This window comes from Stenella coeruleoalba (assembly GCF_951394435.1).
Source record: "Stenella coeruleoalba genome assembly, chromosome: 1".
Classification (NCBI taxonomy): domain Eukaryota; kingdom Metazoa; phylum Chordata; class Mammalia; order Artiodactyla; family Delphinidae; genus Stenella; species Stenella coeruleoalba.
Genome location: NC_137169.1, coordinates 94,322,763 through 94,344,477, shown reverse-complemented (window position 1 = coordinate 94,344,477; position 21,715 = coordinate 94,322,763). Strand labels below are relative to the sequence as shown.

Genomic DNA, 21,715 nt, shown 5'->3' with positions numbered 1-21,715 from the left:
GACTTCTTCAAAGGCAGTTCTGAGACATAACTGGGGAAACTGAAGTGAGCCAACTGGCCGTTAGCGGTCAGTACTGCTCCGTGGGAAGGATGTGTGTTGTGTGCCTTTGCAATCAGAGCTCAGAGAGACTTTCTGGAGAGTTGTGGCTCGTCGTGTGAGGATCAGATCTGAGTCGAGTTTAATAAAATCTGCTTTGGAGTGATTTGTTTATCTTCTGTGAGCAGCTTCTTTTTCTTTTTTTTAAATGGATTTATTTATCTATTTAAATGTGTACTACTCTACTGCTTTTTCTCATCTGAACCAAAAGCACTTTGCAAATATCAGAGCTCAGATTTTAAAAAGATCATTGATTTTTTTCAACTGTCCTGAAGGTAGGCTGTCACACATCATCATTTATTTCTGAGAGAGGGATATTGATAGCATAATATTAAAATCTTTCATTAAAGATTTTTTTTTTTCGTCCAGCAATAACCTAAATTCAAAGGAGTTTTGTGTTTGCCTTCGTCTATCAGAATTGCTATTTAAAAGTACATCCTTCCCAGGACAATATAGTTATCTTGTTACTATAAGGAAAAGGAATAACGTGTCAATAAAAATTGTCGTTGACTGAAAACATTCCTGTGGGATAACCAAATAGTTGAAACAGGCTCTGATTAGCTATTGAAATCTGCCCAGTATGACCAGCATTTGGTCTGAAGCCAGTAAACCCTGAGGATCCTGTCAGCTTACTCCATTCTGCCTCCCCTGCTTTTCTTCACTTTATGTCCTTTACTTCTATTTACTTTTCACCATCTATAAGAAAAGCTCAGTTTAGGTATCAGACACCTTTGATTCAGAAAACCATTTGCGAGGTTAAGACCCTGCCCAGTGATGACACCAGTCATGTGGAATCAAGAGGAGGGGAAACATGGAGAAGTCTTTATCATGTCTTTTCTTTTTGCGGTACGCGGGCCTCTCACTGTTGTGGCCTCTCCCGTTGCGGAGCACAGGCTCCGGACGCGCAGGCTCAGCGGCCATGGCTCACGGGCCCAGCCGCTCCGTGGCATGTGGGATCTTCCCGGACCGGGGCACGAACCCGTGTCCCCTGCATCGGCAGGCGGACTCTCAACCACTGCGCCACCAGGGAAGCCCTATCATGTCTTTTAAGCTACCGTTAGCCTCTTAACTGGTCTCCTGGCTGCCAGCATAGCCACCTACAAGTTCCCAATGGGCTTTGCAAGGGTGACCTTTCTAAATTGCCCATTTCCAATATGGCATTCCTCTCTCTTGTTGGACTTATCTTTCATTTTGACTCCTATTTTCACTCCTGATGTCACTGTCTTAGCTTAGATCTTCGGACTCTTCTACCTAGCCTGTTGCAGTGGTCTCCAAAGCTGTCTTCCCACCTGTCTTCCCACCTCCCCACAACATGGCTGCCAGTTTTCTTTCTAACATGCAAACATAATCTGGTTATCTGTGTACAGTCCTTTAGTGGTCCCTCACTGCCCACAGAAAAAGATCAGATTCCCAGAGAAGGCACAGATGGCATCTACAGTCTGGCTCGTGCCCAGGTCCAGCCTCGTTTTTGACCATATCCAGTGCTGCAAGCAGACTGAATTCCTGGGAGCTGCCGGAACATGCTTGGCTCCTTTATTCCTCTAGGCCTTTGATCACAGTGTTCTTTACTGGCCTGGGACCTAGTCCCTCCTGAGGTCTGCCAGGGAACACCTTTTCATCTTTCAAGACTCAGATCTCAGGCAGTTGCTCTCTTTTCATGCTCTCATGCCTTCTTCCACCCGCACCTGTACTATAGGATCAACCAATCTCTTCTTTATTTGCCACCATATCTTATACCTTTGGGGAATACTTTATTAGATGTACTTCTTTTTTATGTCTTTATCTTCATCCTAGTTTGAAAGGACCTTTAGGCCAGGGGCCATGCACTTTCTTTCCCCAGCACAGTGCTTGATATATATTAGGCATTTAATAAATAGTTGTTGAATAAAAGAATGACTAGAGCGTCTGAGTAACAATAAAGTGTAAGTTTCACATGATTTGAGATAAAGCACAGATCATATGGGCTACAGTGATCTGGGAAAGTCTTAAAGAAAAGGTGAGGACCAAACTACAGAGATAGACAGGATTTGGAGTGGGGGGAAGAAAGAAGGATATTCATGACCAGGAATTATAATTTAGAGCTGGGGCTGAAGTGAGATAAATGACTCCTTTGAGCTTATGATAGGATACTACTGCTGGAGATGTAATTTTCTGATTTAAGATATTTCAGTTGCTCTTCCTAACCTACATAGTAATTTCTAAATCCCTTAGGGTTGGGTAGTCTTTAAGAGTCAAATCAGAACTCAGCCCATTAATAGCTTCATGAGCTTGGCCATGAACTTTTCTGAGCCTCAGTTAGGAAATCACAAAATGGAGACATCATATCTACCTCACAGTGTTTGTTGTAACATTTAAATAAAATAACAGTATTTACCACTTCTTCTGGATTTATCATGTGTCAGGCACAGTACAGAGACACCCCCCCCTTTTTTTATTGGAGTATAATTGATTTACAGTGTTGTGTTAATTTCTGTTGTATAGCAAAGTGATTCAGTTATACATATATACCCTCTTTTTTTAATATTCTCTTCCACTGTGGTTTATCATAGGATATTGAATATAGTTCTCTGTGCTAAACAACAAGTAGGACCTTGTTGTTTATCGATTCTATATGTAATAGCTTACATCTGCTAACCCCAACCTCCCACTCCATCCCTTCCCCAACCTCGCTTACCCTTGGCAACCACAAGTCTGTTCTCTATCTCCATGAGTCTGTTTCTGTTTCATAGATAGGTTCATTTGTGTCATATTTTAAATTCTACATAAAAGTGATAAGGTATTTGTCTTTCTTTCTGACTTACTTCACTTAGTATGATAATCTCTAGTTTCATCCATGTTGCTGCAAATGGCATTATTTCATTCTTTTTTATGGCTGAGTAGTATTCCATTATATATATATATACCACATCTTCTTTATCCATTCATCTGTCAGTGGATATTTAGGTTGTTTCCATGTCCTGGCTATTGTAAATAGTGCTTCTATGAACATAGGGGTCCATGTATCTTTTTGAATTAGAGTTTTGTCTGGATATATGTCTAGGGGTAGGATTGATGGATCATATGGTAGCTCTATTTTTAATTTTCTGAGGAACCTCCATACTGTTCTCCATAGTGGCTGTACCAACTTACATTCCCACCAGCACTGTAGGAGGGTTCCCTTTTCTCCACATCCTCTCTAACATTTGTTCTTTGTAGAGTTTTTAATGATGGCCATTCTGACTGGTGTGAGGTGGTACCTCACTGTAGTTTTGATTTGCATTTCTCTAATAATTAGCGATGTTGAGCATCTTTTCATGTGCCTATTGGCCGTTTATGTTTCTTCTTTGGAGAAATGTCTATTTAGGTTTTCTGCCCATTGTTGGATTGGATTGTTTGTTTTTTTGTTGTTGTTGAGTTGTATGAGCTGTTTGTATATTTTGGAGATTAAACCCTTGTCAGTTGCATCGTTTGCAAATATTTTCTCCCATTCTGTAGGTTGTCTTTTCATTTTGTTTATGGTTTCCTTTGCTGTGGAGAATCTTGTAAGTTTGATTAGGTCCCGTTTATTTATTTTTGTTTCTATTGCCTTGGGAGATTGACCTAAGAAAACATTGGTATGATTTATGTCAGAGAATGTTTTGTCTATGATCTCTTCTAGAAGTTTTATGGTGTCATGTCTTACGTTTAAGTCTTTAAGCCATTTTGTGGTGAGAGGGTGTGTTCTCACTTCATTGATTTACATGTGGCCGTCCAACTTTCCCAGCACCACTTGCTGAAGAGACTGTCTTTTTCCCATTGTATATTCTTGCCTCCTTTGTGAAAGATTAATTGACCATAGGTATGTGGCTTTGTTTCTGGGCTGTCTATTCAGTGCAGGGCCCTTTATGTGTGTTAACTCTTTTACCCTTTACATCAGCTCTGTGTTGATTAGATATATTTTTGTTCTTACTTTACAACATTGGAAACATGGTGGTGCCACAAACAGAAAGAGGGAAAAATGAGAGACACACTCCCAAATTCTTTTTTGGGTAAGAAAGGAATAAGCCCCTCTGTGTAGGGTGGCTGACAGCAGTGTTGAATTGTACCAGTGCACCCTCAGGTTCAAGGTAGGGTTGGGTCTGCTAAATTGTGGGCTGACCCACTAAGCTGCTTGGTGCCCTGTGGCTAGCATAGCTTCAGCTTGCAAGCTGGAACCTTCACCCTGAAACCCCTTGTGATACTGAAAGCCTCCTTCTGGGAATTGGCCTGGGGTTTGGGGAGGGGTGGTAAGAATGCAAACACCTGTGGTTGGAGCGCTGAGCTCAGTGGGTTTGGTGTGACCCCAAGCCTAAGCTGAGGGCCATGCCCTGCTGGGGACTCTCTCATGGGCTGGCACTGCTCTTCTGATTGTGATCCCAGGGATGGGCCAGATGAAAGTCCCAGAAACCAAGACCCCTAAAATTTCTCTCTTGTGTTGAACTCGAAGTCATGTAAAAAAGAGGTTGGAAGCATTAATTTTGGAAATCACCGGACAACATTTGAATCATGACGCTTAGATTTTCTAGTTAGGTGAGCCTCAAAAAATTATTTAAGCTCTCTGAGCCTCAGTTTTATAATCTACAAATGGAGTTAATAATACTTACTTCACAGCGTTGTTGTGATGTTAAATGAGAAAATATATTGAAAGCAGCTACCGTGATGCTGCATCCAGATCCTGAGCATTTAGAGGTTGCTGATGCTGATAGTTTGGGTTTTTCCTTCCAGATGAACACAGGCCAGAGTTCTGGCCAGAGGATGGCATACAGTGGCCGGGAGCCTGGTCGGTCATTTCCTACAGGCTTTCATGTGTGAGGCCAAAAGGCAATCTCTGGGAGTATAAAGAAATCAAAACCAAGCTAACTCTCTCATTGAGCTGGCAATCTGTGGAGGGCCCAGGCCCAAAGGGAGAATCTAGGTGTAAACCAACACAAGCAAGAGGGGTCCAGACGGAGGATGGTGGCACACAATGGAGAACTGACTTGAGGGCTGAGCTGGGGGCTTCAGCGTTTTTATAGGGTGCTCACCTCTGCCCGTCTGTGTGGGGATAGAACCCTGAAGGGCAGTGGCACAAGTCTGGGGCTGAGCGGAGCTTGTGGCGGTAATTTGGGCCTGTGATGCTTGTGGCTGGGAGCCGAGGCGAGGCCCAGTGGGGGAACTCTTGAGGGAAGAAACTGTGTCCTGATGCTGCTGTGCACCCTCGATCCTCACCCAGTGTTGGGGCTTGGAGAGCTCTGTTGGCTCAGGCAGGTCCTCTTTTACCCACAAAGCAACCCTGTAAGTTCAAGGGTTTAACTGTATTTTTATTATGTATTGTCCAGAGCATAATAGCCCCAAATGTTTTTTGAAATTGAGTCCATTTGCTAGAGTGTCTTGATACTTTTTGGAGGGTGGTTGTGTTGTTCTTTTTTTCGAGGTAGACTGGCACATGCATCTATTTCCAGCCAGTGAGACTGTTCTGATTTTTGTTTGGGCTGTAGCCACCTGAGTTTTAATGTTCTGTGTGCTTCAGGCCTCATTCGGGAATTTAAATTATTTTATAGTGGATAGGGACTGTAGGATAAAGAATCACAAATCACAGGACAATTTGAAGTTCATTGACAAGGATAGTGAGAAAAGTTGCTTTGCAGAATATTTTACTCTGAGTTTCTCTACTGTCATTCGTTTTGAAGGAAAAAGGAAAAAACAAAACAAAACAAAACAAAACATTCATCAGAAAGGCCGGAATAGAGGATCAGTCTAATACTTCACAGTGGAGAATGATGCTGGGTTCAGGCTTCTCTGCACAGCTTTCATTATGTTTCTCTCCTTGAAGGTCAGGAGTGTTTGCTACCTTCTGAAGGCTCTGTTTTCCTTACCTATCCAGCCTTTTCCCCACTTTTGTCTAACCCTGGTTTAGTTCTAGACATTGGAATGCCTTGCCTTCTCAATGCAATTTCTCCATTCTTTCCAGCTCAAATGCTAAAACCTTCCCAGAGGTCCTAGACCTTGGTCAAGGTCATTGGCCATGTGGTTCTCATCTGTTAGCCTTTAGCAGCGCCTGACCAGCTCTGGGAAATTCTTTAAAAGGCATACAGTAGCAGCCTGTACCTTGGGATCAGTCATTTGACTCTAATTATTCTGCTGAAGGGGCACATTGCCCCCTCACCCCTCCATCCAGGTCTGTTTGACTTCTGTTACCTTCTTGGTTGTTTTTTTTTTTTTTTAATGCCCTGATTCAATTTTTTGTGCCTGAACTTAGTCTGGAAGCATGAACCCATAAATGGTTCTCTTGTCCACTTGAGAACTCTGGGCATCAAGCTGTTCACCTGAACAAGTCTCTGCTTTGCCCAGCTTACATCTTTGAACACCAGTTACTCCTCCCCTACTTTGATAAAAGTTGTAGTTACATCAGCTCTGGCATGGGGACTCTCAGTAGCTACCCATCCTCTCACACTCTATCTCCTCTGGTCTCTAGTTCTTGTGTTTAGTTCTGTAACTGCTCAAGTTCTTACCTTCTTTACAAGTGGTCGATGTGTGAGTCATGTCTCCACAACTTTATGGCAAGCTTAGAGATGACAAGTATCTTTGTAACCTGTAAGTCCCATGAGGCCTAGAATATTACCAAACCACTTTAAAAATCTTTATTAGTTGTCTGTTATGTCACAGCAATGTTAATGATAAATATGCTTTTTTTTAAAAAATAAGTATATTTAACCCTTCAACCTTCCTTTTGCTGAAGAGTGATTTTTGGTTTTGATAAATGGTAGTAGCCTCAGTTCATGACAAATTTGTACTGAAATCCTGCTCAACTTATCCTGAACTTCTACACGTGGAGTTTAGTGTAAAACAGAGGCTTTATATGCAAAAGTGGGAGTATTGATAACAACTGTTTTTTTCATATATAATCATTATAGAATTTGAAGGTGAAGTTCTTGTGAAGCTTGTCAGATTACCTTTCAGATTTCCTTCTGTTGTTTCCAAATACTACTTCACAGCAGTATCATCTCTATCCCCATATGCTTCTAGAACACATTAATTCAACAGCAAACTTCATACTATCGGACGTAATTTAAAATGTGCTACAAGAACTTAAATTTACTGTGTCCACTCAGCATTCCTAATCCGTGTTATCTTGAATGTTTGAGTTATGCTACAGATTTACTGGACCAGAGAATGAGAAAATCCAAATTCTCTAGAACCTATCCCTTACATGGAATAGCTAACACAGTGGGAGATGCATGGCTTTTCTCTCTCTCTCTCTCTCTCCTTCTCTCTCTTTCTCCCTCTCTCTCTCTCCCCACCCCTGCCTGCCAAGAGCATAAACAATCTATTTTAATGGAAGAACTGAAGTAAAGCAAGATAATCCAAATTAACTGGAGGTCCGTGATGGTTGGGGAGAGATAAATTCACTATTGTGTTCCCAGTGTTAGAAAGTGACTGGCATATCATAGGCACTTAGTTAATTTGACTGTATGAACAAATAAAAAAATGTTTTAATATACTTATTAACTCTTTAATACAATAAGAGCTTTATTCCCATTGATTCAGGATATGGTGATGGGTAGGTCATCATTTATTTTGTTCCATCTTTATGAGGCCTCAGGGTTTTCCACTATATCCTTGTCACTTATGACAATACTAACAATAATAGTAGATATAGCATCTAGCATTTGTATAACGCTTTTCACATTTAATAAATAAAATTTAATAAGCTGTACATATATGTGCTTTCACTTTATCCTCAGAAGAAATCTGAATGATGAATAGAAAAGGATCCAAAAATGGTGACCCTTCTTCCTTCTCCCAGTCCTGGACCATAGCCTTCCTTCTATAGCAGGGATGACAGATAGAGTTCTTTGATTGGTGAGAAGACTAGAAATAGAAAGATATCAATATGTTATGTGCCAGAAGCCACACATCAAGTTTATAACAAAGACCCAAATTATATGTAGTCTGACATTTTTTCCACTTTAAATTTATTATGGATTTAACTTACTTTACATTTCATTCAACAGTTTCTTTGAGATGTCACAGAAATTCAGTGATGGATGTATATTTAAAATTGACTATAAAGTCAACATTGAATGAGATAAAGAAGTGCTATATATAGAAGATAAGAAAATACTATTTTTCAGAGCCAAGCATTATCTTATTTTTATTGGTATTTTGAAAGTATTTATTAATTTCCCTAGATAAAAAATGGTACGTGATTTGGAATACAAAGAATAAGATTTGGATGTGATTTATAAATCTCTTTTTTGTTTTCATTCCTTTTATGAATCCTTAGAAATAGGTGAAGATGTCCCTTCTGAACCCTGTTTTTTTAACTTGGTTTTTGAAGGACCTGTTTCTTTTTCATTTTTGTGCCCTTTCAAATAGCCAGCAGTGTCATTAGTATGCTACTGTATTATGAGAACAAATTATGAAAAAACAGGTAAGGATTTAGGATACTTTACTGAAAGATTTTTTTTTATGAATAAAGCCTTTTGTATTTATCCATTACCTGTTTGGTAGCTTTAATTTCACAATGTAGGATATTCTAAAAATAAATATTTGGATTTTATTCTGGATTTTTCATGTTAACAAAGGAAGGGGGAAAGAAAACACTGTTTAATGAGACTGTTAAAGTTGGATCTTACAGGAAAACCTAAATTTGAGGTAAAAAATGATTGATCTTATTTTGATTTTTGGCTAAGACTTTACTTGGTTGAAGTACGCTTATTCAGAACTGGGGACCTCAGAAGTGCTTGTAACTTGACAAAAAACAACCTGGATGCACTATTGGGACACTCTTGAACGTTTACTTGGTGATTCTAATGGTGTACGAGACACTACTGAGTGAGATCCTTTGCCCAGGTAGCTCAGGGATCTGTCCTGCATATGGGGGACTGTGTGGGGAATGGTGTCTCTGTTTCAAAGAACTTCAGGTCTTTTTTAAGCTCTGGGATTTCTGTATTTATCTGACCTGTCTTCAGTCCTCATAGAGAATTGATTTATATAAGCTAATGTCAATTAAGATAACAGCCTTTTATCTGTTTCAGAAATTTCTTCTAAATTATAAGGACTACTACCTCTAGGTCTAGTATTTGAAGATTTGGCACAAATGTTTGTTTTATCTATAGATAATTTTCACGTTTGGAATTATTAAATTTGAAAAATATTTGACTAGCCAAACTTGGTATCTAATTTTAGAGGAGCTGATGGCTGTTAAGTGATGATGCATAGATGGAATAGGTCCTGAAAGACCCCCCATAGAATTGCTTTTGCTGAGCAGTACTTCAGCATTATGCCCTTGACTCATATCAAGAAGGGCTAGAAGGGGAAGGGGTACAACTGATTTATAGGGATGTTGTTGAAGACATTGTCTATATATCTCACACAGTGTCCCTTTTATAAAAATCTATAAGAGCAATTTTTCTTACACTTTGGTGCCAGGAAAATTTATACAATTATCTTTCAAGTGATCCTGTTTTCCTCTTTGCTTTGGTTGCTAGGAAGTATAGCAGTAAATTTGTAACATGTTTAACAATTAATCAATTATATTTTGGGATACATTTTATATACTAACTTTATTTTACTCTTATGTATTTAATCTTCTTTTGATACTCCATTAAACATCAACACATTTGTTGAATGCCTGTGTATGTTAGGCACCCTGCATGATGCCAGAGATACAGTAATGGGCACATCTGACACAGCCCCAGCCTCATGGAGCTTAAATTCTTTGGGGGGAAGATAAGCATTAATCAAATAATCATACAAAGAAATGTAAAAAAGGAAATTGTTACAAGTACAATGAAGGCACATTACATGATGCTATGAGACTCTATTTTGGTTCTAATTCCTCTTTTCCTGTAAGTGTTATATCCCTTTCTATGGTAACAGAGATACATATTTACATACAGTTAGACACATACATATATACATATGTACATAAACACTATCTCTAGAATACATTTATACTTATGTTTTCTTGTGAAAACTCTTCTTCGATATGATTAAATGGCTGATTGTTTTTCCATTATGTAGAAGTATCACAATATATATGTCCAGTACCTTATCATTGGACACAGCTTGTTAAAAATTATTCACTATTGTAAAAAATATATATTGTTTTATTTTTCATTTTTTTGAAAACCAAGGTTTTCTAAAGAGTTCTGTTTTAGCAGGGGAAAAACAACAACAACAAACAAACAAAAACCAAAACCATCCCACCCCTCACACTCAAGAAGCCTGAATAGAATCCTTTTTAATTAGTCAAGGATAGAGGGTCTTATTGACAGAAGATAGAGCAGGAACAAATGCACCATAGTTTAACTAGCTTTTCTTGGGCCCATAACCATCAGTCACTTTGTCTGCGTGGGGCAGCATCTTGCCTGTTCCAGAACATTCAATTCATGCTGCAGTACTATCCTTCTATACTTGGGGCTAGCCTTCCATGTTGAAGCACTAACAGTTTGTGTGCTTTTCCATTCATGGAAATATTTACAAATAATGAGCTCTTAGACTAAATGCAGCATCACAAAGATCACATCCCTGAGGGGGGTGAGAAGGGAAGAGCAAAGCAATCAGGGTCCAGGAATGACAGTTTCCAAACAATGTGTCTACTGTAGCCTTCCCATGTCTCTACATTTACTAATGAGGCTGAATAGTTTATTACAGGCTTGTCAATGAGTTGTTTTTCTTTATGAATTCCTTGTTCATATCCTTTGCCAAGTTTTCTATGGGTCAGTTCATCATTGTATTATCATTGATTTGTAATGGCTTCTTTTCTATCAAGAATATTTTCACATATGCTGCAAACATTTCATTCAGTTTGTCTTTGCTTTTTAATTGCCTTGCGATATTTTTAGCATAGTGATTAAACACACAGGCTTTGAGACAAATCTTTGACTCAAACCCTGTTCAATGACTTATTACCTGTGCATTTTAGTCAAGTTGCTTAACCTCTTTAAAGCTTTTATGGATTGTTATGGTTGTATTTGCTTTTTTTTTTTTTTGTCTCTGGAAACAGTAGGTGTAAGGAATAAATTTAATAATGTATATTCACTGTAAAATCTTTAGAAAACACAGATAACTCTAAATTTTAAAAAATCATTCATAATTCATAATGCCTCTACCTATTCACTATGTATGTTAGCAAGCAGTTATGTCATATATTAATCACAGTTCTGGATATAGTTTGGAATAAAGTTGTTCTCCTTTAATATATTGCAGATATCTTTCTTGGTTAATATGTATGTTCACTTTATCATTGCTAATTGTTGTGTAATATTCCATCTATAGATATGCTATAATTTACCTTGTTCCTTATTTTTAATTAAATCAATTCCAATGTTAATTATTACATATGTTGTAATGAGCCCTTCATGATTACTTCTAATAAGCAGAATTTTATGTCATATGATTAATACATCTTTAAGGTTTGGGATATTTCTGTAGCTTCATCTACACTAGGTATTATCTTTTTTTCTTTTCCTTTTTTCTTTTTTGCCAGTTTGTTAATGTGAAATGATATCTTATTTAAATTTGCATTTCTTTTGGTTACTAGTCACTTAAATATGTTTTGTGTATTTATTAATTGTTTTTATTTCTTTTTTTTAATAAATTGCCCTGTTAATTTCTTTGCTAATTTTTCATTTAGAGTGTTCATTTTTTTTCCTTATAGATTTTAAGAGCATTTATATATTGCAAGGACGTTAATCTTTTATCATGAAAATTACAGATATTTTCCTGCTTTTCCTTTTCATTTTTACTGGTTTTGATTCAAGGAAAAATTTGGGGTTTTACAAATAAATAAATCTAGCTATCTTTATTTTTTACCTTTAAAGATTATGTAAGTAGTCATCAGTATTTTCTTCAAGTACTTTTATGTTTTTGTTTTTTGCTTAAAACGAATTTCAGGTTTCTCTCTAAATTTTACATTTAAATATAGATTTATAGATAAATTTGACATTTAAATAAGCTCCATGAGGGCAGTGGTTTTGTCCATCTTATTATTCCTTATTGCTGGCAGTATTCATGGCCCATCACAGGTATGTAATACATATATATCAAATAAATAATATAAATCTTTAATTACCTAAATTTTAATTTTGTTATAAAATGGGTGATAGAAATGTCCTTTCCTAACATTTTCAAAAAGCTGGAAGTGTACTTTCTAAAATGTATTTATAATCTGTTATCTTTCCTCTGTCTGGAACATTCTTCGTTTTCATCGCCTGAATTCTTGATCATCTTTAGATGTCAGCTCAAGCATTGTTTCTGTAGGAAAGCCTTCTGTGATAATTGTTAGATAAGGTCACATTCCAAATTGTAAGTTTTCATAATACACTCTTTCTTTGTGACAGTTGTCACTCCTGCAGTTTCACAATTGTTTGTAGAGTTATTTAGATATTTATTTTCCCTACCAGCACCAAACAGGCAGGGACTTTACTTGTTTTTGCTTATCATTATATCCCACTGCCTGGTATTAGATATTAAGTTTTTTTTTTCTTTGAATGGAAAAATAAATGAACAAACTGCCACAAAAATTGCATACTGAGTTTTTGCACATGTGTGATCCCCTTGAGGGCTTTATTATTGATCTTTGTTTGTTTTGTTATCGGCCCCATACAGATTTAATAATGCTAACTTTAGAAGACATTTTAGTATCTCTTAGGTTATGATGGCTTACCACGTACCCCCTATAATAATTCATCATAGTTTTAAAACTTTTCCAACTATTCTCACATATTTATTCTTCCACTTGAATTTTATAATCATTTGCCAAGTTCAAAAAATTCTTATTGTATATTTGTGTTTGTGTGTGTGTCTATGTGTTGGTTTGGGAGGAAGGAATCGTTTTAAATTTATAAATTAACTTGAGGAAAGACAGTGTATTTTTAATAAAATATGCAAGCTTCTTATTCAGGAATTTGGTATGTAGCTTTTATTTACTTGAATGTTTTTTATTTCCCTCAGTTAATTTTAAAATTTTATTCATCCAGAACCTGAACATTTCATGCTATGATTTTTCTTACACATTTTTGTTCAGGAAAGAGTTAACATGGCAGGCTTGAGTTTGCTGTCTTTAGCAAAGTCTGCTTTCAGGCTTAGACCTTGATTGGCATCTGGGAACTTGGGTTTTGAAATGTTCCCTTTCCCTATGGTACTAAGTGGTAAGGTTATTTGGTGTGCCAGGGGTACTGAATTTCATTGTGCTAGCCTGCCTAAATTAAAAAAATAAATAATAATACAATGGTTTATGATGGGCACCTACTTTCCTTCTGAGAGTTTTTAATGATTGTGGCTGATCTTGCCTGTGTAACCAACCCCCCAAAAATCCTTGAGCCATGAGTCTCAAGGAATCTTGCTGGGTAAAAACACTACACACGTGTTACTGCATTTTACTGATGGAGAACATTGGAAGCTTACAGATGGATTTCTCCAGACACCACCTGATATGTCTTTTTCTCTTATTAGTTTCATTAGTTTTAAGTTTCTTCTCTTGGCTTTTCCTAGTAGTCTTCATAATGTCACCTCCAAAGGATAATTCTGTGTACTTTTTAACAATATTTATCTCTCACGTTTATTTTTCTTGTCATATTATATTGATCAGCTCTTCCAGAAAAATGTCGAGTAGTATAGTTGACTTCAGGAAACTTTAACATGATTGTGATAGTGTTTTAAATATGTTTTCAGTTGTCTTTAGCTTAATATTCTTTATCGTGTTATGAAAACATCCCTTAACATCTAGTCTAACATCTAGTTCACTTAGAGTTTCATCAGAAGCACATGATACATTTTATTTTATGTCTTTTTTTGACATCCTTTGAGATGATCCATTTTCTTTGGTTCTTTATTAATCTGAGAAATTGTTATATATATATATATATATATATATATATATACACACACACATATATACACATATATATAATACATAGAAAATTTTTTAAAATTCAGAAAACTTTTAAATTTATTTTGTTTTATATTTTTGGCGGGTGGGGCTGTGTCAGGTCTTAGTAGAGGCATGTGGGATCGTCGTTGAGGCACGTAGGATCTTTCATTGCGGTGTGTGAGCTCTTCATTGCGGTGCACGGGCTTCTATCTAGTTGTAGCACACGGGCTTCTCTCTAGTTGTGGTGTGCAGGCTTTCTCTCTCTAGTCATGGCACGTAGGCTCCAGGGTGTGTGGGCTCTGTAGTTTGCAGCATGCGGGCTCTCTTGTTGAGGCACGCGAGCTCAGTAGCTGTGGCATGTGGGTTTAGTGGCCCTGTGGCATGTGGGATCTTAGTTCCCTGAACAGGGATTGAACCCACATCCCCTGCATTGGAAGGCAGATTCTGTACCACTGGACCATGAGGGAAATCCCTAAAAAAACTTATTTTAAGTGAGACATGATATAACTAAGTATCCCTAAGGTAATAGAGTATCCATATTATTTTAAATGAGTTTTAATTCTTGCTGTGGAAAACAAGATTAAGTATTATTGCTTATAGTAATTTACTGCCTTTTAAGTAATAGAGGTTAGTAGAAGGATGCAAGGTGAGATGCATCATCTTGTGATGTCATAGAAGATAAAATAATTTAATAGAATAATACATAGAAAAATTAAGATTGCTCAGCATTTTCTTATGGGACAGTTAACTGTAATTTTATGCCCAGCATGTGTTTGTCAAAATGTATATTTTCTGAATTTCAGCAATATTTACACATACAGCTATGTGTGTATATATTTTTACTTTTCTGTGTATTTTTGGTGCAAAAAAAAGCCTGCTGCATTCAGACAAGTATTTTTCAAAGCACCAACTTATGCTGCCAGCTCTCTCACCTAACTTTTAATGCAGTATGATGAAATAAACTATTTTGTGTTTTGCATAATTGTCACAGTGCCCATAATGGTGATTTTTTTTTTTTTTTCCTGTTGGAGTGGGCACCCAGATATGAACTGAATATTTGAATGTTGGTAATATTGACAGGGCATGAGATAATATGATGTCATAAATTGATTCTCATCTTCCACTCTAATTAGTCATGATCATTGTACATTATTTTATTTTGCTAATATTTGCTTCCTGTGTTCTAAAACTATATTAGTAAAAGATATCAGTTTATAGTTAAAATTGAGAAGAATGTTAATTTTAAATATATAAATTTTTAAAATAATAGCTGACTATAACTATAACTAACTCCTGTCATACTTACTACTGAAATATATTTGTATCTATGAGTTGCATTCTAGTTCTTGTAAAAAGATTAAATATTCTCACAAGGAAGAGAGGATGTAGGTAAATAAACATAAATTACAACATTTAATTGAAATTCAGTTAATCATTGTTTTTCTTCAGCTTTTATATGGGAGATAAAATTTTTTTGGCATAGTAAAAATATCTTTATCTCTCTTGTACTCCATCCAAATTTCCATCTGATAATGTGGCAAAAGCAACCTTCTGAAAATAAGTAAAGTAAATGCTATAGTAAAAGCATGTTTTTCTGATTTCCATCAACCATAAATGTCTAGCAGCTTATTTTCCTAGTCGAATGTTTGATAGCTGTAAAGGTGAGCCAAGTTAAAAAGGAGAAGTCATGCCCCCTGCCCTCAATCACCACATAGGCCAGCAGTGAGATGGACATGTAAACAAGCACTTTTAATGCTATGTGGTGATTTCTTTTAGGGGTTGTACAAAGTTAATGAAAGCCTAGGTCATTCATATTAAGTTGGCATTGGGGTGTCAAGGAAAATGTTATGGAGGCTGACAAATTTGAACTTAGGTGTGGCTCCCACACCCTCCTTTGGTAATTGGCCCCACTAATCCTGCCTAACATTATTTCCTAGTATCTCTGTAATAGGTTTCTTCAGAGAAACAGATCAAATAAGGTGTGTGTATATATATATATATATATATATATATATATATATATATATATATATATATATGTGTGTGTGTGTGTGTGTGTGTGTGTGTATGTTTGTGTATGTATATGTGTGTGTGTATTATATGTCATAAGGAATTGTCATGCACTTAGGGAGGTTGGTAAGTCCCAAGATCTCTAGGGTGAGTCAGTAAGCTGAGACTCAGGAGAGCCAAAGGCATAGTCCATATGAGTTCAAAGGCCTGAGAACCAGAAGAGCTGATGGTGTGGTTTTGTCCTTCGACCTGAAGACTTGAGACCCAGGCAAAGCCACTGTTTCAGTTTGAGTCTGAAGGCAAAAAGAGTCTATGTCCCAGTTCGAAGGTGGTCAGGCAGAAAGAATTCTCTCTCACTTGAGGGAGGGTCAGCCTTTTAATTTTATTTGGGCCTTCAACTGATTGGATGAGCCCCACTCACATTAGGGAGGGCAATCTGCTTTACTCAGTCTCAGATTTAAGTGTAATTTCATCCAAAAATACCTTCATAGAAACACCCAGGATGATGTTTGACCAAAAATTTGGGCAACCCACGGACCAGTCAAGTTGACACTTAAAATTAACCATCACACTGTCACAGATGATGCCCTGATCTGTCCATTGTTCTATGAACACTTGATATTCACTTGTGAACTTTCAGTCTTGTTTTCCCCCAAAACTTATATCACTTTCCCCCTTTCCTTTATCTACTAAATACCACTGACTTTCTCTAACTAATGTAACCACTAACTGATCTCCCCTCTTTATTTCTTTGCTCCTCAATTATAAATTTTCGTTATTTCATGGTTGTTTTTGTTTCTCTAATTCAGTGGACAACTCTCTGAGGGTGTGATGACTATGCTTTTTCTTTTTTCAGTCCTTTTCCCTCTAAGTAGAAGAATACTTAGTATATAGATAGGGATATTTGTTAATTAATTTATTTATTCAATAATATCAACTTAATATATATTAGATATGAAACACTGAGCTAGGTCATGGTAATATAAACATAAACAGCATAGAACAGCTTTCTGGTTGTTGGAAGCAGATGGTAAGTGGTTATAATACAATGTAGTATTACACTAGAAGGCTGAAAAAGTACTTTGGAAATCTAGATGATATGATAATCACTATCTTTATCATGCAGACTCAAATAAGATATTATCAAAGGAGTCACATTTTTTAATCTGGTCCTAAATGAGTAACTAGGTAAATTAACAGTTGTAAGTTAGGGGAAACATTTAGAATGAATGGACTACAAAACCGAGGGTTATGGATGAGAAGAATATGCTTGAGAAATGTGAGAAGGTCTGTGTGTCTATAGTGTATGGCTTGTGAGTCTTTGGGAAAGAAGAGGCAGGTGAGAGGTAGATAAAGCTATAGCTTAATACACTTTGCATGCCATTGCTAGAAGTTTTAACTTTATCCCTGTAGGCAATAGGAACCAGTGGACATATTCAAAGGAGTGAGTGACATATCATATTTTCATTTTTAAAGGTGATTCTGGGAATAGTATGGAAGATGGCCTTAAATAGGCAGAGAAAGTAGGAGGTGGAATAATTAAGAAGTTCATTGTCACAATTTAGTTAGGAGAGATTGAGGGCTTGAATTAGGTAGTGAGAAGAGAGAATGGAACTTGCATTTTAGAGGAGGTATTTTTAAGGTTGAATCAATAGAAATTGGTCACAGTGTCAGGGAAGGAGAAATTGGAACATGAGAGGTTAAGAGAGAATGAATATGTAGGAAGGTTTCAGGGAAAGGGAAAAATTCATCATGACTCTTGAGTTTCTCGGCTGGAAGATAGGGTGAATGGTGATGGATTGAAATCAGAATTTGATTAGAATCAGATATGTTGCTTCAGGGTTTCATACATAGCAGCTCCATTGCTGTCATCTATTGAAAATCAGCCCTCGACACAAGGGTTTCTATTTTTTAAAAAAAGAATCAAGTATGTTAGGAAAGGTATGGAGTTGAGTGTTGCATGTGCTGCGTTTGAGATGCCTGAGGAACGGTTGGAATGCAGATCTGCAGGATGAAGAGGATGCCTAGGCTGAGCCGAGCTGTGTAGTCCTTATCTTGGCTCCCACATGGAACCAGGTGACAAGAGGGGGCAATTGGAGGAGAACATGTAGTTATAAGGAGACTTAAGAGGATCAACGTGCCTCGCTCTATACATATTTGATTGACTGATTAATTGTATTAATAATGGGCCCTATATGAAGCAAAAGAAATGGAATCTATGAGATTCCACTCACGTTCTCATAAGTAAACTGTAGTATATCAAAGCAGGTTATGAAAATGGAATCCCTTCTGTATAGCTGCATGACCAAGCAAGTGAGCTGACTTATATTGGATCTTCAGTTCTCATCTGCAGGCAACTCAACCCCATAATTGGTCTTGCTATGTCCACTCTTGCTGCACTTCAAGGAATTCTCTACATAGTAGCCCCAGAGATTTTTTTTTTTTGTCAACTAAATGTGAGGTCAATCCCTATGTAAGATCAACTCTTTCCTTGGCCCTGCCAACCTCTCTTACACATCTCCTACATTGCCCCTCTTCACCCACCAGGCTCCAGCTAAAGGGCTCTTCTTTCTGTTCCTGCTTCACAGCCTATGTATATGGTAGGTGCTCAATAAATATGAAGTGAATGAATGACTCTACCTTATAGGTTTATTATGAGAAGTAAATGTGAAAAAATATATGAAGAGTCAATTAATGTGCCTGGTACATTACAGGTGTGCAATAAACTCTACTTTTGATCATTTTTGTCCTTGTGTTACCAAATCTATAAACCTGATGTTTCTTTATCCTCTTCTCCTTCAACCTGCCTTTCTAGCTCTTCCCATCTAGCCAACTTACTGTGTTTGACTTTTGCATCTCCATGTGTATTGATGTCTCTCTTCTCTTTAGTTGGTGCTTCATATGACTTCATCTAATTCCCTGGGCTTTTTGCATATGTGTCCTCTCCTGAGTAACCCCATTTCTTATTGTGCTTAAATCATTATGTATGGATTCCTGGTCCCAAGGACACTGAACATACAACAACCTTCCTGCAATGAAATTCCCAGGAGAATGGGGACCCTCTAGAAATTCCCAAGACTATCAAGGGACTCTTCACCACTCATAAAGCATGATCCTGATCACATCATTATTAATGTGGATTTGGAATCAGCAATTTATAAATTAGAGCCAAGACTCACTGAATACCAACTCTGGGCTAGGCAAAGTTCTAAGCACTTTATATAAATTACCTTCCTTTACAAGTTTGATTTTATTAGTATTCCTGTTTTATACTTACTAACCTGCCCAAGGTCACCCTGCTAGTGATTTGCAAGTTAGGATTTAAGCCCAGGTGGTCTAATTTCAGATTCCTGCCCTCAACTATGCTTTTATATTCTATAATGTCTCAATAGCAGTTGCAGGGTCATAGAGTTAACTTTTATTCTTTAATGTTTGATTTAAAATTTTTAAAATAATATGCAGTTTTAGTTAAAAAAAAAAAAAAAAACTTCCAACAGTTCCTTTCTATCATTCTACCCTACTACTTCAGGTCTCACTTAACTTACGGCAACTACTGTTAACAATATTTTCTGAGTTTTTGTCTTTATGTAAGATTTTTCTTTTTAACCTCTTAGTGTCATCTTCCTCTCAGCTCTTGTCTTCTGAAAAGTCAGCTTATTCCTAGTTAGTTGGTGAAAGTGTTAAATACAAATGATGATACACACACACACACACACACACACACACACACAACTTGAGTTGACCCTAGGAGAAAGGTGTTCTACCTATATCCCAGGCAGACTTCTAAGATTAATTAAATTCTTACCTATTTGGTATCTATTTACTTGAGTTCCTGCCTGAAGGAGACCCACTTTTATTCTAAAACTCCAGGGTGATGAATTCTTCAAGTTCCCGGGACCGAAGCTGCTATTTGACAATTCTTCTATGACTATCACCTTGACGCTCAGAGAGAAATGGACAATGGCCCTTCCCGTCTGGCTATATGGACTCAAGAATCAAATGTTTTCTAAACAATGTGAAGAGAGTTTTGTTTCTAGATCATTATCTTTTCCCACCTTTTCCCTTCCTGCAGCAGAACTCTACTTCTTCATCAGTGACAAAAAAAATGCCTCTATGGAAACGGCCGTGCTTTTCAGCATGCAGTGGAACATTTTCCTAAAAAGTGAGGTCACCAGAAGCACAGAGCAGAGAAATCCCAGATGGCACTAATATTTGATTTCATTTTGAGCTCGCTCATATTCAGCAGATGGATTGGAAGGCTGACCTTGCTGACACTTCTGCAACACTGCCTGCTACTCCAATTGCCTTTGTGAATGTTTTTTCATAAGGCTTCTCCTGGTACCTCAGAGATTGATGCCTGGTCGCCCGCCTGTGTCATGCTTCATTATGCCAATGTGGTTGAGAGTTGCTGTGTTCTATAAAAGGGGAAATCCTAGCTCATCAGTATCTCAAACTTTTCCTACAGTCTCACAAATTGCTTGTAACATCTCAGAGAACATCATCTTCGCTTTCTAGGTGTACCTCTGATCTGTATTCGTTTTTAAGTTATCCTTTCCTAATTTTTCTGCTTTCTTTGGTGACATGGACAAATTAAGAATAACATAAAAAAATCCTCTGGAAATGACTAAACTTAACAGTTTCCAACATGCCTATTAGACACGAAAATCTAATTATATGAAGGTGAATATTGTTGAATTCCTCCTTGCAGTATAGCTTTGGTGGCTAAGAGCACAGACCTGGGTTGGAGTTCCCACTCTGCCATTTCCTTTACTTTAATGTAAGCCTCCGTTCCCCTGTTTGTAAACTAGTGATATTATTAGTGCCTACCGGTTAGGATTGGTGTGAAGGTTAAGTGAGATATAATGAACAAATCATATTTTTATCACAGTATCGGCACAGAGTAAATACACAGTGAATGTCATTGTGCAGTATACTTAGTATTCTTTTGCATATGTGTATAATATAAAGGATAAAATAATTTTGCTTAGTTTTTGGATTGCAAGGAAAGTGGACCGTTTGTTAAGGAGGAAGTTTTTAATGATCAGACTGAGGCTTTGTTTCAACACTTTTTATAAAATTGTATTCACTTTTACAGATCATTACATAATCCACATACCTGTTTGGACAGGGACCCTGTGGAAATGCAGCACACCCTCTTCCCCTTCCTCCTGCCCCCTGCAGCTCGTTTCTGTTTCAGTGATGTGGCTAGAGAAAAGAAATGATCACACAGTGTGAATATCCTGACAGGTTGACCTACATGGCCATTCTGTAAAGTTCCCTGGGAACACTCAATGCTGAGGAGGATTAGGTTGCTTCAATCTTTACAAGTTGCTGGTTCTGACACAACCAGATTTTGGTGCATATTTTAAAGCAAAGCATACTTTGGCTTAGAAAACACTGCATATTTAATAGCCTGTTTGACTGAATCACCTCTCTACCCAATGTAATGTTGATGAATTAGACTGCGGTTTTGTTGTGAAACTTTCTTGAGGATGTTACTTTTTTCCCTTTGTATAGGTCCAACATAAGGCCAGACTATGCAGACTCCAATTTCCATGAGTTCAAGATGCACACCTTCAACCGGGTTACATCCTGCAAAGTCTGCCAGATGCTCCTGAGGTAAGTTTGTGTGATCCTGGTTTTCAGTTTAAAGGAACTGGTATAATTGCCAAATGTTTCAGACTTTGCTAAGGTCCCAGCAAAATGTTCTCAAGTGGGGATATTGCCTTACGAGTTTGGATCCATCAGGTC

General features: G+C 37.3%; 1 protein-coding gene across 2 annotated transcripts in view; it reads left to right on the top strand.

Annotated features, from left to right (window-relative positions):
* Positions 1–21,715, top strand: part of VAV3 (vav guanine nucleotide exchange factor 3) — a 395,503-nt gene that overhangs the window by 223,402 nt on the left and 150,386 nt on the right. For both annotated transcript variants that reach the window (XM_079939290.1, XM_079939289.1), the window contains exon 16: positions 21,482–21,583. In XM_079939290.1, coding sequence (XP_079795416.1) covers positions 21,482–21,583 — 102 coding nt within the window. The remainder of the gene's footprint in view (positions 1–21,481; positions 21,584–21,715) is intronic.